The sequence below is a fragment of the Camelus ferus genome, chromosome 5 (assembly GCF_009834535.1).
Source record: "Camelus ferus isolate YT-003-E chromosome 5, BCGSAC_Cfer_1.0, whole genome shotgun sequence".
Lineage (NCBI taxonomy): Eukaryota > Metazoa > Chordata > Mammalia > Artiodactyla > Camelidae > Camelus > Camelus ferus.
The window spans coordinates 27,489,604-27,503,632 of record NC_045700.1 but is presented as its reverse complement, the minus strand read 5'-3'; the positions used below and the strand labels follow the sequence as shown (position 1 = coordinate 27,503,632).

General features: G+C 36.1%; 2 protein-coding genes across 3 annotated transcripts in view; one reads left to right on the top strand and one right to left on the bottom strand.

The window, feature by feature from the left end:
• The window catches only part of ORC4 (origin recognition complex subunit 4), a 63,886-nt gene extending 57,590 nt beyond the window's left edge, over positions 1-6,296 (top strand). For both annotated transcript variants that reach the window (XM_006187598.3, XM_032479412.1), the window contains 4 exons: positions 500-608; positions 1,349-1,444; positions 1,526-1,593; positions 3,758-6,296. In XM_006187598.3, coding sequence (XP_006187660.1) covers positions 500-608; positions 1,349-1,444; positions 1,526-1,593; positions 3,758-3,946 — 462 coding nt within the window. In that variant the 3' untranslated portion in view covers positions 3,947-6,296. The remainder of the gene's footprint in view (positions 1-499; positions 609-1,348; positions 1,445-1,525; positions 1,594-3,757) is intronic.
• Positions 6,297-6,782: 486 nt separating this feature from the next.
• ACVR2A (activin A receptor type 2A) overlaps positions 6,783-14,029 on the bottom strand; it is an 84,034-nt gene continuing 76,787 nt past the window's right edge. The window contains exons 10-11 of the mRNA XM_006187596.2: positions 11,159-11,289; positions 6,783-10,458 (exon numbers count right to left, since the gene is read on the bottom strand). Coding sequence (XP_006187658.1) covers positions 10,264-10,458; positions 11,159-11,289 — 326 coding nt within the window. The 3' untranslated portion in view covers positions 6,783-10,263. The remainder of the gene's footprint in view (positions 10,459-11,158; positions 11,290-14,029) is intronic.

Genomic DNA, 14,029 nt, shown 5'->3' with positions numbered 1-14,029 from the left:
TGAACTCTGCTTTCAAGGACAGTTGTTTCTGGGTATAGTTTTGTTTTTCTTTTTTTCTTTTTTATACAATTTAACATAAAGTAGCTGGCTTCTGTCTATCACTCAACAGTAACCTGGGTTGGTTAACTGGGTGGTAAGAAAGTTTTTACAAGTCACAGATTGGTTTGGTTTGGTTTGGTTTGATCTGGGGCTTTGAATAATATTATTTTTGGTCTCTTCTCCTTGCTGTGCTCCTTTTTAAATGTTTTTCTCTTGAATTGTAAACAAGATATGTAAGTGGGAAGGAGTAGTGAAAGCAGCAAGAACTTTTTTATGCTTTACATTTATAAGGCATAGGGATTGAAATACTGTATTTTAATAGGGTAAAATATGAGAGAATAGCTTTCCAAAGCATTAATATTTACTCTCCCATAATTCTAAATTAAGAAGTTTTGTTCAGTGATACCTCCAAAATGGCCAAGTAAATAAGTATTTGTTTTTCTGATCTGCATTTCCCTAGATGCTTGCTTTAAATCGCGTAACACCGTCATACCCCTTTGTGACTGCAGCACATCTGATGGAGGCAAACCAGCTGTGTAGCATGGACTCTAAAGCAAACATTGTACATGGTGAGAAACCTGCTTGATTAGTAGCTTTTTTTTTTTTTAATAACTTTGAGTTTATATAATAGAATGCTTTTCAAAATTATAAGTAACATTGGGCATAGTGTTTTATATACAGAATACTTTTATAGCCATACATTCTTTAACTGAGCCCTTTAAAAAATACTATTATTCTCATTTAAAGTGAAAGAAACTTGACACTGCCTCCCTTGCACATTGGAAATCCAGCTAAGACTCTTGCCGGCATTCTCATTGCACCAAGTGCTACGGAACAGCACTGGCTTTTAGCAATTTGCATTCACTGTCCCTTTTGAGAATCTAATGAGCCTTCTCTCCAGGAGAAAAATTTAGATACAATTTCCAGGGGATTAGGAATTGTGAATAATCCAGGGCCCTTTGTGATTTGTGATTTAAAGTAACTTAATAATTGCAGCTTTGGTTTATGTTTACTGTGGGCTTGTGGAAAGTTCTTGATAATATTGTCTATAATCCTTATAACATCTCTGGAAGTTTAGAAAGATCCTTATTTTACAGATGTAAAGCTCAGGGAGGTTGAGTAACTTGCTTTAAGATTTAATAGATACTAGTGACCGAAACACATGCAAACCTGGGGTGGTGTCTTGATCACTTCCCACCCCTCAAAACCATGGTCTTTCGCTTTGTCCTTCTGTTTGGAAGACAGTTATTTCAACCTTAGGTATCAGCAAGTAAACTATACCTCATAGCTTGTTTCCCTTTTATTACAGGTCTGTCAGTCTTAGAAATCTGTCTTATCATAGCAATGAAACATTTAAATGACATCTATGAAGAGGAGCCCTTTAATTTTCAAATGGTTTATAATGGTAAGATGAGACTTTGATAGTCCTTTCTGACTCTACCTCACTGCTTATTTAAAGGTACTAATGTCATTGCTTTCTGTCCAGAGTTTCAGAAATTTGTTCAAAGGAAGGCCCATTCCGTTTATAATTTTGAGAAACCTGTTGTCATGAAGGTAAGATTTTAAGTTCGTTGTTACTTTTTTGTAGATAGGTATATTTTTACATATAATGTGATTGTATATATAATAGTTGTACTTTCATTAATTTTGAAACATTAGGTATTATCATAGGGCTTTTTTCAAAACAATCTAAAAATGAAATATTTGAATAATTCTGAACAATGCAGCCAGTTGTTTTATAGTTTGTGGGGGTATACCGCCCTCTAATGTCTCTTCCTAGCACTTGCAGCCTGAAAAGGAACTTATTACAGTCTAATACACAGATACAACCCTATCCTTTTCCACCCCAAGTTGGCATTATAATTTCAGCAGTAAAAAGAGACACAGTGAGTCATTAAGAAAATAAAGGACAAAATCTCACTGGCTGGTGAGAGTATACAGAGAAAGTTTTGTTAGGAGTTGGGTGAGGCATGAGTTTTAAAATTTGATGAACTTTATTTTAGCAAACCATTGTCCACCAGAAGTATAATGTGAGCCACATAATATAATTTTAGGTTTTCTAGTAGCAACAAAAAAGTGGGGAAAAAAAGTGAAATTCACTTGAACAGTAAATTTTAATATACAAAAATCTTTCTATCTGTAGTCAGTATAGACAATTATTAATGAAGTGTTCTTATTTTCTTTTGTGTTAAGTCTTTGAAATTCTGTGTGTTTACACTTAAAGCACATCTTAATCCAGTGATTATTCATTGGAAATAATTGCTCTTTAGATTCCTGAAAAATTTTAGCTGAAGAAGTAAATTTACATTCTGAAACTGTTTCAGACATATTTAAAATTTTCTAATATCATGTTTGTAATTAAACATAATGAAACTTAAATAAAATTAAAAATCAAGCCCCACATTTCAAATCCTCAGTAGTCCTGTGTGGTTTAGTGGTTACCTTTTGGACATTTTTTTTTTTAAAGCAGTGGATGCATTAGTTCTTCATCATCCTTTATAAACCCTAAGAGTCCAAATTTTATTACTTACAGCAAACAAAAAATGTGAGATCAGGACATTGCCATTTCTTCAAAACAATAGGAAGAGTATTTAGCATCCTGGAGGTTGGTATTCTCTCCCTTCCTGATGTCCACATCTGTCTGATAGTCAAAGTATGTGGAAGTTGTATGAATGGAAAGGGTTAGCTGAACACTTAAATTTTCATGAATAATTTGCAGCTGCTCATTTCTATGTTTTAAATTTTAAAAAAATTTGTTACCTAGAAATATTTTAAATCTTCTCAGTTTTATTCAGCCCCAGTTCTTGCAGTCTCCAGTACTTTCTCAGAAATAATTGGTATCTGAGCTATTTTGCTTTTATCAGAAGAATTTTTATGGTACATAAAGAATATATTCCAATAATGTTTTTCACAGTGAGGCTTAAGAATAGAAAGCTCAATAATCTGTTTCAGTATATCAATATTTAATGGTTAGTAGGTCATGATTTATGGGTTTTTTTCATACCCTGATAAAATAAAACAACAATCACGGTTAGAAAGACATGATACATGAATATCAAAGGTAAGAGGAAGCAGACAGTAGAGTCCTATTAAGGTGGGGAAGATGGAAGAAAGGGACTTTTTGACAGGTGGTGGCGGTCTCTGTCAGACTTCAGGGAAACAGGAGCCTGTCCTCTCCTCCATACTGGTACCACTCTGCCGAACCGTTTATTTATAGTGTGGATCAGCTGAACAGATGTGCTCCAAGGGTTCTTTCCTGCCTTCCCTCTTTTTGCAGCTGTATTTAACTTTTACACAGTAAAGTCTTACAAAAGTAGAAACAAAATGTAAATGCAAAGTTGAGTAACCTACATAATTAGTCAAAAAGTACAGGTCTTATCAGATGTTACGTTTTTGTAGAGAACTGGAAACCTTCAGGTAACTTAAGGACTAGGAGAAGGTATGATATAGAATAGGTTAGGAACAAGAACCATATTGTGCAGACTGAACTGTTTGCCCTGTTTACATTCAGTGATGCAGGGAGAGAGAACTACATTGACACTGCCTCACGTCGGGTAGAAGGTTTTGTGGGGTTAACGAGAGTTGTTTTTGAACATTGCTCATCTCGGTTGCTTTGTTTCCTGGCACGTGTCCCACTGCTGACCAGACCCTGTTTTCTGGATTAACGTTGTTTACTGTGCTTCCCCTATTCAACCTCAACTGTTCTCTCATCTTTCAGGCTTTTGAACACTTACAACAATTAGAATTAATAAGGCCTATGGAAAGAACATCAGTAAATGCGCAGAGGGAGTACCAACTGATGAAGCTACTTTTGGATAACACTCAAATTATGAATGCTTTGCAGAAATACCCTAACTGTCCTACAGATGTCAGGCAGTGGGCAACGTCCTCACTCAGCTGGTTATGAATATAACCCCAGCTTCAGTTACGGAGTTTCGGGCATACTGTTCTAAAGAACTAAAAGCTATTTCCTTTAACAAGATATGTTATTACATTTTCTTATAAACATGTATTTTTGTATTTATGGGAGACTGTTGCACATGCAGTGTCATAGTTGTGCCTTGCTTCTGAATCATAAGCAGTTACATGACTTAACAATTCTAGTGATTTAGATTATGTTGTAAGTAGCTGTTCAAAAAAATAAATGTGACTATTTTAGGGATTGAACCATATGCTTATTTAACACTTGTGAAGTATTTATGTGTTACATTTGAAGAGTTCGTTTTAACCCAGCAGCCCCAGCAGCTAGATGTTTTTACAAACCTTAAACAAAACAGTAAAGAAACAATGGTAAGAGTTGAGGTGTAATGAGTAATCTTTTGGTCCATTGGGAGGTGCTGCATTTTTTTCTGTTCCCATGGAAATTTTGGATTCTATTGCAGACGCAGGACTTCTAGTTCAGGAGACTGACCAGTTTGGGCAGAAGATAGTACAAACGGAAGAAATAAGCCAAAAGTTTGAACATTTTCTTCCAGACTTCTTAAAAAATATGGTACTCATACCATAAAAAAATCTCTTGCAGGATTTTTTAAAAATGCAGATTCTTGGACCTATTCTAGGCCAAAGGGACCAACACTTGTCTTTTTAACAGGCACATTAGGAAGTTCCTGGGGAACTACTGCCACAAATAATGGGGCGTGTATGACAGTGCATCCAAAAGTAAAGTCCTGAGAGGAGTGTGGAAATGCCACAGCATCACCTTATAAATTCAGGAACTGCTTTATGTTTAAAGTGAAATTTAATAAGCATTCATTAACTGTTAGTGACTTCATTCATTCAAGAATATTTGTCTCTTATTTTCATAGAAGGTTTACAAAAGACAGTCCCTATCCTTGTACAGCTTGTAATCCTTTTAACTGTCAAAGGCCGTGAGATAGTCACTGTTACTTATAGATGAGAAAAGTAACACAGTAGTGGCCGTGTCCAGAGGATTGACAGACTCTGGAATTCAACTCATGTTTTCAGTGACACCAAAGCCCCTGGTTTTGAGATCTCAGGCTCAGTAATGGTTTTCTTACCATGCATTTTAGAAAGTATACTCTAAGAAATGATTTACTTGGTTTTTAAGAAATTCTGTATTTAGAATGGAATATAAGATTTCTGTGCATGAAAGTAGCTCTTCAGTAGTTGCAACCTATTTTGTTGCATACAGAGGCATCCTTTCCCTGCCTCTCAGTCTTCAGATCAGTCGTTTACTTTTCAGCTGTGTGTCATGAAAGCTAAGGCTTGCATCTGGTTCTATGCAATAGTCTTCAGGTTTTTACGGAATATTTTGCCAAAGTATTCATCATGTAGCATCACTGTTACTAGAAGCAAGGATTTTGCACTTGAGCTAAAATTGTCCCTTTAAGAAAATTTCTAAACTATTTTAGGAAAGTACCCTCTGCTCTAAAGGTGACCATAAAAGCCCCTAAATAACTTGCTTGAAGATTGCAAATTTTTATGTGCTTAAGATGCCACTGAAAGGTTGAACGCTCTCATATGCTTTGGTGACTCCATAAGAGCTACAGAAGACCCAGCAAATCAGTGAGAGTTGTAAAGCAAACTAGAAAACTTAGATTAGCAAAGTCAAACGAATGAAGCATCTACCTACACTCCAAAAACATTTTTTGAGGAGGAATGTTGATGTTCTCCTTTCCATATTCCCTAAAAAAATACGAAGAAGCTGAAATATACCTTAAAAATTTTAAAGTAACTTCATCTCTTAAATTGCTTAAACCATCATCAATAAAATAAAACCCAAATCTGAAAAGTCCCTCGTAAAAAAACTTTGGGGAATAATGTAAACAAATATGGTTTAAAGATACTTTCATTTCCTAGAGGAGGAATGTAGGCTGTTAATAGCACAACCAAAAGACCAAAAAGCAGGGAGGAGGAGCGTTAGCGGCAGCAGTGGTTCTCACTCAGCAGGCCCTCCAGCTGCCCTACCAATTAAGGAAAACTCTCCAGTTTTGCGGACATGCATGTGAATGACTCTGAGGAATTAAGACCTGTTGGTTCAGACTTACCACATCACAGTGCTATGTATGTTGATTATATATTATTAACTTCCTGAAGAATCTGTTTTGCAGAACACTGTGGAAACGATTTCCGTCTTTCTGTGATGCCCCTTCCTTCACCTTTACCCTAAAAAAACTGAGAATCCATTGGTGTGAACTGTGACACTCAACGTGACAAGGTGGGGCTCTTGCACCCTCATTTTCTTGAAAGCCATGAGATAAAAGATTTTGCAACATTAAAAATGTAAATGAAAGCTAGCTTCTTTGATGATCACTCTTACTGAGGACCCTAAGTTAATGTACCAGAATTCTTCCCTTCAACTGGTAAACTAGTTACATTGTTGGAAAGTATAGTTTCTATCTTTGATGTCTATTTCCTAAGCCACTGTTTTAAATCTCCAAATGAAAAGACAAAGTAACTAATGCCATTTAGCTTCTCTTGGTAAAATTGGCAGGACCAACATATGTGCTTTATAGTGGGAATACAATCTGCTTACAAAACAGGAGGGAAATGCCACAACTGACAAACCTCCCTTTCACCACTATCCCCATTCTTGCAGATCTCGAGGTGTAAGCCTCACTGTAAATTATAAAGCTCATTAAGAACGTATAGCTAAAGAAAAACTGCATATGCAAATCATACCGTATTTATTTTTTTATTTAACTTGGGAATGGAATGGGGATAGCATACATTTTATTTGTACAATATTTAACAATCACTTACCCGAGGTGGGGTTTTATGGGGCTTTTTTTTTTTTTTTTTTTTTAGCTTTTTGTTAAATACTTGCAGAAAAAAATAGCAAGTACAATTTGACAGTAGTACAACAACCTGTGCCCAAAACAGACAAGAAATACAGAGTAAAGCTAAAATAATTGCTTACCAATATTTTGAGAGGTAACAAATAGGATATGGGTTGAGACTGCATAAAAAATGTACTGCTGGTTGAGTATCTGAGGTAAATGATGTTCAATTAAGATGCTACTTGTATCATTTTGCCCATAAATCAGTAATTTTATGCACATTATACCAAATGTTCCTAAAAAGTAATATTTTAAAAAGGTAAAAAAGAGAAACTGGAAAATATCTGTGGTGAAGCTTTTTTTTAAACAGTAATTAGTTTATTCCACTAAACTATCATCTGACCAGGGTTTTTTTTTCCCCCTGTCAATCACCTGCATTTTACTTAAATGTAGCTGTTACACAGGAGTGAGTAAAGGGGAAAAAGAGATTCTTTTTAATTTCATGATATATGATTCATTTTTAAGTTCCAAACTTTTTTTTTTTTCCTGATTGTACTTTCAAAACATCACCATGAAAGATAGTGCAAGTTCATGGGGCCAAAAATTGTGAGGCACAGTCTCTGTTCTGGAATTCACAAGGTACCTGTAATAAACATTCAAACAAGAATCACACATCACATGCTAAAAACTTCCTAGCATCTAAAATACATACAAGAGCTGTGCAGGGCATAGACTTTGAATAAAGCCAAAACACTGGTTAATCCATCAGTCCTATGGCAGTTGATCATAAAGCATTCCTTACACGGAGATCTGGGCAAGGTAAAGAGTGTAAGTTAGAGCAGCAGTTCTGATGGGTGTCATAAAGGCAAAATACAAGACGAATCATAAGGAGCACCATACACATGAGGAAAAAATTATTGGGGTCTCAGTTTACCCCAAAACAAAGAAGTCATTTTTCTTTTCTTGATCTTTCTTTTTTCAATCTCCCTAAGCTTAAACTTTTTGTTAACTTGCCCACTCTATGCTGACTGTAAACCAAACATGAAAATGCCCTGCAAAAGAAAGTTTTAACAAGACTAGGTATCAGGACAGGTAGTCACTGGAACATTCTTATTTTACTGCTTATAAAAAGTATTTTTCTATCAATATATTTCTCAAAAGGATACAAGTTTTAAAATTGGTTAGCTAGAGTTAAGTACAATACCCAGGATTTCTAAAAATTTTTTCTAACAGGAAGAGAAAACTTTACTTTGTGAATAACTGGTCTTATAAAATTTATCTCTAAGTGTTCGCATAAGCCACTCATCATAATGTTCCTTGTTTTTCTTTTGATTTGTTTCACTTTTAAAAATGGGATTAAATGTTCAGGACAGGTAGAAATTAGTCTTCAGGAGATTAACAGTTTTCTTGTATGAACATTCTCGTATTTTCCCTTCTTGATTAGTTTCAAAGTGGAAGCAAAACTACATCAAGAAACTGAGACGCTAAGTACTTTCTGAAATAAAGGTGAGCTCTACATTGAAATGGGAATTCTTAGGAAGACAACAAAACCTTGGGTACATGATGTGACCAAGAGCACAAAGTTCTGTATGGTGTGTGGCACACAGACAGCAGTGCTATTACTCTTCTTTCCCTCCCTGCTTAGAGTCTGTTGACCTATGTATTATTTATAAATAATAATTAATTATTCCCAGAGATTAAGTGCATATTATATGTAAAATGTAGTGTACTGTGTGGTTAAATAGCCATTTGAAGATAACACATTCACAGTGAGCTCCTGATAGTGACATGTAAAAAGTTATTTTATAAAATTAATGTATGGATTTTAAAATGACCTGACAAAAGTACAATAGCATAATACTGGCTATTTGCCGGTCAGTAATCTAGAAATTCAGGGAATTAATGTTTTACTTTGGCCTGTATAAATTTGAGGAAGAATCCAATTATACTCTAATGTAGCATTATTTTGAAAAGCACTTTGGCACCTACCTACCATCAGTTCCATTTTCTTACCAAGGATAAGGCATGAACGACCCTAAATTAGTGTCAGAGTTGGTTGTGAAAGCGACGTGCGGGAGGAGGCTAAGCTGTGTTACCTGCGTCAACACTGGTTACCTCTAAATGTCGTTGCATATTTTAAGTTATAAGTTGAACTTGTTATCCCTGATTTGTTTTAAAGCAGTTAACATCTGATATCTGTGCTTAAAGTTTTAAATCTCTACCCTAGGATAATTCTTGACATATCACAGACATCAAATATTACTCTGACAAGATGGCACCAAGAGGAAATATAGTGATAAAGTTACAAGTCTCAAAGCAGAGTGAGGAGTTCTGGGTAATGACACTTCCTGAGGTGATCCTAAAACAGTGATAAAGAATGTCCCACACACTGGTGAAAAGAAATACACTACAACTTTACATATATAAATAGGAAAAAAATATTTTAAAAGAATAAAAATGAAGAGCTTTCCAGTGTCACAGCTCACTTAAAAAAAATTTAAATCATGCTTTAAATTTTCTAATAGTTCCCAAACACGGCACACCTAAAAAATATGCAGGTAAAGTATGCAGTATTTTGGGAACCGGATATAAGATGAACCTGTAAAACACAGGAGAGAAGGGGAAGTGACACCATTTTTGTTTGTTTTTGTTTTTTCATTTCAAAAAACAGCACTTTTTTTCCCTTAAATTATTACAAGCTAGCACAAGAACAGCTAAAACACTGCTTTATGAAAAATGGCCACTTCCTGTTGGCACTAAGCATAGCTTACCCTTTTTTCTTAAATAACACAGTGAATTTGTAATACCTTGTTACAAAACATGGGTCAATTTATTATTCAAATTTTGTTAGTGTTTTTCAATTTTATAATTTAGCAACCATGGAACTGAGGTATACCTTGTTGAGGGAGGTTAAAGTAATGCTTGGAAGCCTCTTTACTGTACCCCACTTTGATGACTTTGTTTATGTACACAGAACAGCAGCACACTAAACATTCACAAGCTGTGTCATATTGGCATTACAATAGTCATTTATAGAAACACAACAGCAAATGCAATAAAAACAAGTTACCCTTTTTAAAATCTGAAATGAAAAGTTTTTGATTTAAAAAAAAATAGCAGTAGTTCATTTAAGGAATTAGTGTCTTCTGACAGACATTATGAAATCTGATGTCAGTTTTCAAACACTTGATTAGCCAGGTCCAAAAGATCCTTGATTTGGAGAGGGCCACATTCTTCATGTACACTTTTTTAAAAGTTTCTTTTTAGAGTCTACAGCTTTTCTCTTAGTCTCACGTCCTTCATGTCTCTGCCTCAGGCAATGCCGTAAGCCTCCCAGAGCCACGTTTTGAAAGGAGAGTCTTCCTTCCGACACGTCCTGGAGACATCCTACGCATTTCACACAAAATAAACTGCAAGCAGTTTCATTAGCTTAGCAGCTCCAGTTCAGAGTCCTGTTTCTCAGTGTGTACGCATGGTGCAACCATCATAGACTAGATTCTTTGGGAGGAAAGTCAACATTCGTCACCATCGTGACCACTGTTACAATGTCCTCTGTGGTAATGATACTTGTTAGTCTTTGCATCTGAGTAATTCTTTCACCTACACATCCAGCTGATAACCTGGCTTCTGCATCATGATCCCAACATTCTTCTATTGTTTCACAGAGCATTGCCATTCCCTGAAAAGGAAAAACACAGTCAAACGTGACAGCAATTTTTGTCTTCTATTAGAAAACAGAATTAAACTTTCATAAAGAAATTGCTATTTTTGTGGCTTAAAGACAGACAGTTTCAAGATTAGCCAACTTTGATGATATCCATCCACATTCACTTTTGAGAATCTATTCTATGCAGGAACATGAAAAGCATTCTCTACCTGGCTTTATCCATGTTTCTAGTTATACCTAGACCAACATAACCAAGCCAGTACTGTTCCCACCTTGGCCTGTCTGGTCTCTTAAATTCTTAAGAACTTGAAAATCTTCCAATCCCTAATCAAAATGCTAAAACTGCCATGGAGAGGAGAAAACTGGGTGCTTCGCTTTTTAAAATGGCATCACGTGGAATGGTGGTGATCAGCAAGGTGACCCAACCATCCACAAGCACTCCTTTCCCTGGGAAGGTTTCCTAAGAGGGGGCATCCTCATCTGCACAGGACGAGAGGGATGACAGTCCCCTAAGGCTCTATGACCTCACCACCACCTCCCTCATGAGTACACAGTTACAGCCCTAATTCTGTTGTTTCTAGAACTCTAGGACAATATCCTGTTTGAAGATCACCTCCCCAGAAAATCCTGAGAAAAAAAAGTGCAGAGCTATAAATCATTCCTCTGACAAGTATATTGGAAATTCAAGTGAAAAGCTAACTGTTTAACTTACAGCATGTTTCTGCCAATAATCTCTTAAAACAGGCCTCTTTTTTTTATGCACAACAACTTCCTGCATGTCTTCAAGAGAGGGATGTTGGCCAATTTCCTCCTCAAATGGTAACATGTACTCATCTACAGGTCCTGAAATGTAAAAATTTTTAAAAAGGGAAAAAAATCATTTTAATTCAAAATTTTCTGACTTCCAAATGAACGAATTTTCTAAAAATACTCTGCATCACCTTTTTCTAACTGTTGCATGCTATAATGACAGGAGAGAAACAACTTCTCAGCTGTACTTACACCACAGTGTGACACAAACTTTAATTTAGGGGAAACCAAAAAGTCTAAATTTGGCAGGTAAACCTACTAAGGATTGTGTAAAGAGCTTTTTTATCCATTGTATAAAGGCATACCCATTTCTATTTGAATACAGGCTATAGGAAACCACTGATATTTGCAAATCAAGGACACAACAGCCCTTTAAAGTACTCCCTCCTATTGCAATTCAGATCAGACTGTAAACAGTAGTACTTTCATCTCTGAAGACTTTGGATTCAACCTCTTGTAACCATCTTTATTCTGTGACATGCCCAGACCCCCTACACACTCCACATAAGGAACTATATCCCAGTCACACCTCTGCCCTAACAAGAGCTGCCAAATAATTTTTTTCAAAATCACTAATGTACTCTCTGAGCAGGGTTCCCAACAAGTCAGAATGTGCCTAAACAGACAAGATTTATTCTACAACATAATGATTCGTTTTCTTCTTAGGCCTACTTAAATACAGAAATTCAGTTAGGAGTTAGCAATAACTAATATTTAATGAGGATTTGTTCTGACCAGGAACTTTCTATTATTTACTTCCATTTTACCCTCACAGACTGAAGGCTGCCATTACCCTATTTTACAGGTAAAAACGAAGCTCTAAAAAAGTTCCATAATTTGCAAAAAAAGGGCATACAGCTGTGAAGTGACAGAATTGGAATTTGAGTCCATCTGACTCTAAAGTCTGTTTTCAGTCACTGTACTGTATCCCCTTGACAGAAGTTGGTCACTAATAAGCAATTTCAGTGGCCAGATTTGTCTATATATAGTCATAAACCTTGTACAAGCTCTCAAACCCAATAAATACTTCTGGATAGAATATGTTATAAACAATGATCAAGAAGGAGGCTGTCTAGCTCAGCCCTCTCTAAGTGTAAGAATCCTTGATGCCTGGAGAGTGAGTCTCTGCTTGAGCACTACGGTGACATTTAGGTGTCTATTTTTATCCCCTGCTACTCCAAGTGTGGTCCACAGGTCAGCAGCACTGGCACTGACTGAGAGCTTGTAAGAAATGTACATACTGGGCTCCACGCCAGACCTACTGAGTCAGAATCAGACTTTTAACAAAATTCCAAAGTTTGGTACACACATCAAAGTTTGAGAATCACTGAATTGAACTATCAACAATTAGCCATCAAAAAATGTTTAAGCACTCACTTTAAAAGCAGTCACTCATCCATCTCCTGTGTCTCAATTTCTAACGAGTCAAATGCCTGACTCTCTGCAATTAAGTATTTCATAGCATATGCAAGGCATTTAAGAAATGTAAGCATCTATCCTTATCTTTTTCCATAAAAACTTCCCCGATAACCTCTCCTCCCCCAAAACAGAGCAATTCCTCACTCCTCTAAATTCCCGTAACACTCCCTTACATTTCCCAGGTACTACATTCATTTGAAAACATTTACCTAGGTTAGCTAGACAATTCATACTTACCTTCCTCTAGAGTTAATTGTCCAGGATATGTTTTATCACCTTAACGTTTTAAACTCTGCATTACTTGGGTATCCCTCTTAACACCATTTCTAATGGTTTGCTTTGAAGAGTTCATATTAATGAAGTTCTTATGAAATTTATTTTCCTATACCATCTGCCACCTAACCTACTTCTGCCTCCATAAATGTATATAATAAATGTATTTTGTCTTCCACTTTGAGCTAAAATGCACTGAACAGCTTCTTCTTCCTACAGACTTCTAAGCTAAAATTATATCCAAATTGCTTCAGCCTTTCTTAGGTTCTAGATCCACTCCTACGCCAAGCCCCCAATCTTGAAAGAATGAATGGCTGTCCATTCCTGAGCACTCTCCACTAAATTCCCTTTAAAAGCATAGTATCCCAAATCAAATTTCATATACTTGAGGTAGTCTGTCCTACACTTAGAAACTATTACAGTACTAAGAAAATATAAACACAGGTTAATTTGGTTATACCTTTTATAAACCAAAATTAAAAAAAAAAAAAAAAAGACCAAACTAATTTACACTAGTTTGGGAGTTTAATAGGAAATCGACCTTATATTCTCACATCCAAAAAAGTATAATGTAACTGGAGAGAGTAGAGACCTTCTGAGGAGCACTAAAGACAGAGTACCTAAAATACTACAATTCTGTCACCAGGAATGTAATAGGGAGGTTTATAATCAATCAATTGATGCAAATATTTATGGGAACTTGAATAAGGACTTCAAGAACAAGAACAAGGTGGGTGGAGGGTTCAGCTCAGTGGCAGACCATGTGCTTGGTGTGCACAAGGCCCGGGGTTCAATCCCTAGTACCATCGTTTAGAGGCGGGGAAAAAACAAGGACAAGGACTAGGAATCCCTTAGAACCAAAGTGCTTATGTTCACAGTAATGTCTACATCGGACTTTCAAAGGTTTAAGGAAGCAGAATTTAACCCGTGATATATCTAAACATGCTCAGTTCTATGTCATGGAGGACAGACTGATAATTCAACTGGTTACTTAGGTATCTGCTGCTATCACAGGAGTGCTGAACAGACTCAGCCTGAGTGTCCTGAGAGGCAAAATCCCCTGACTACATACACTTCCTCT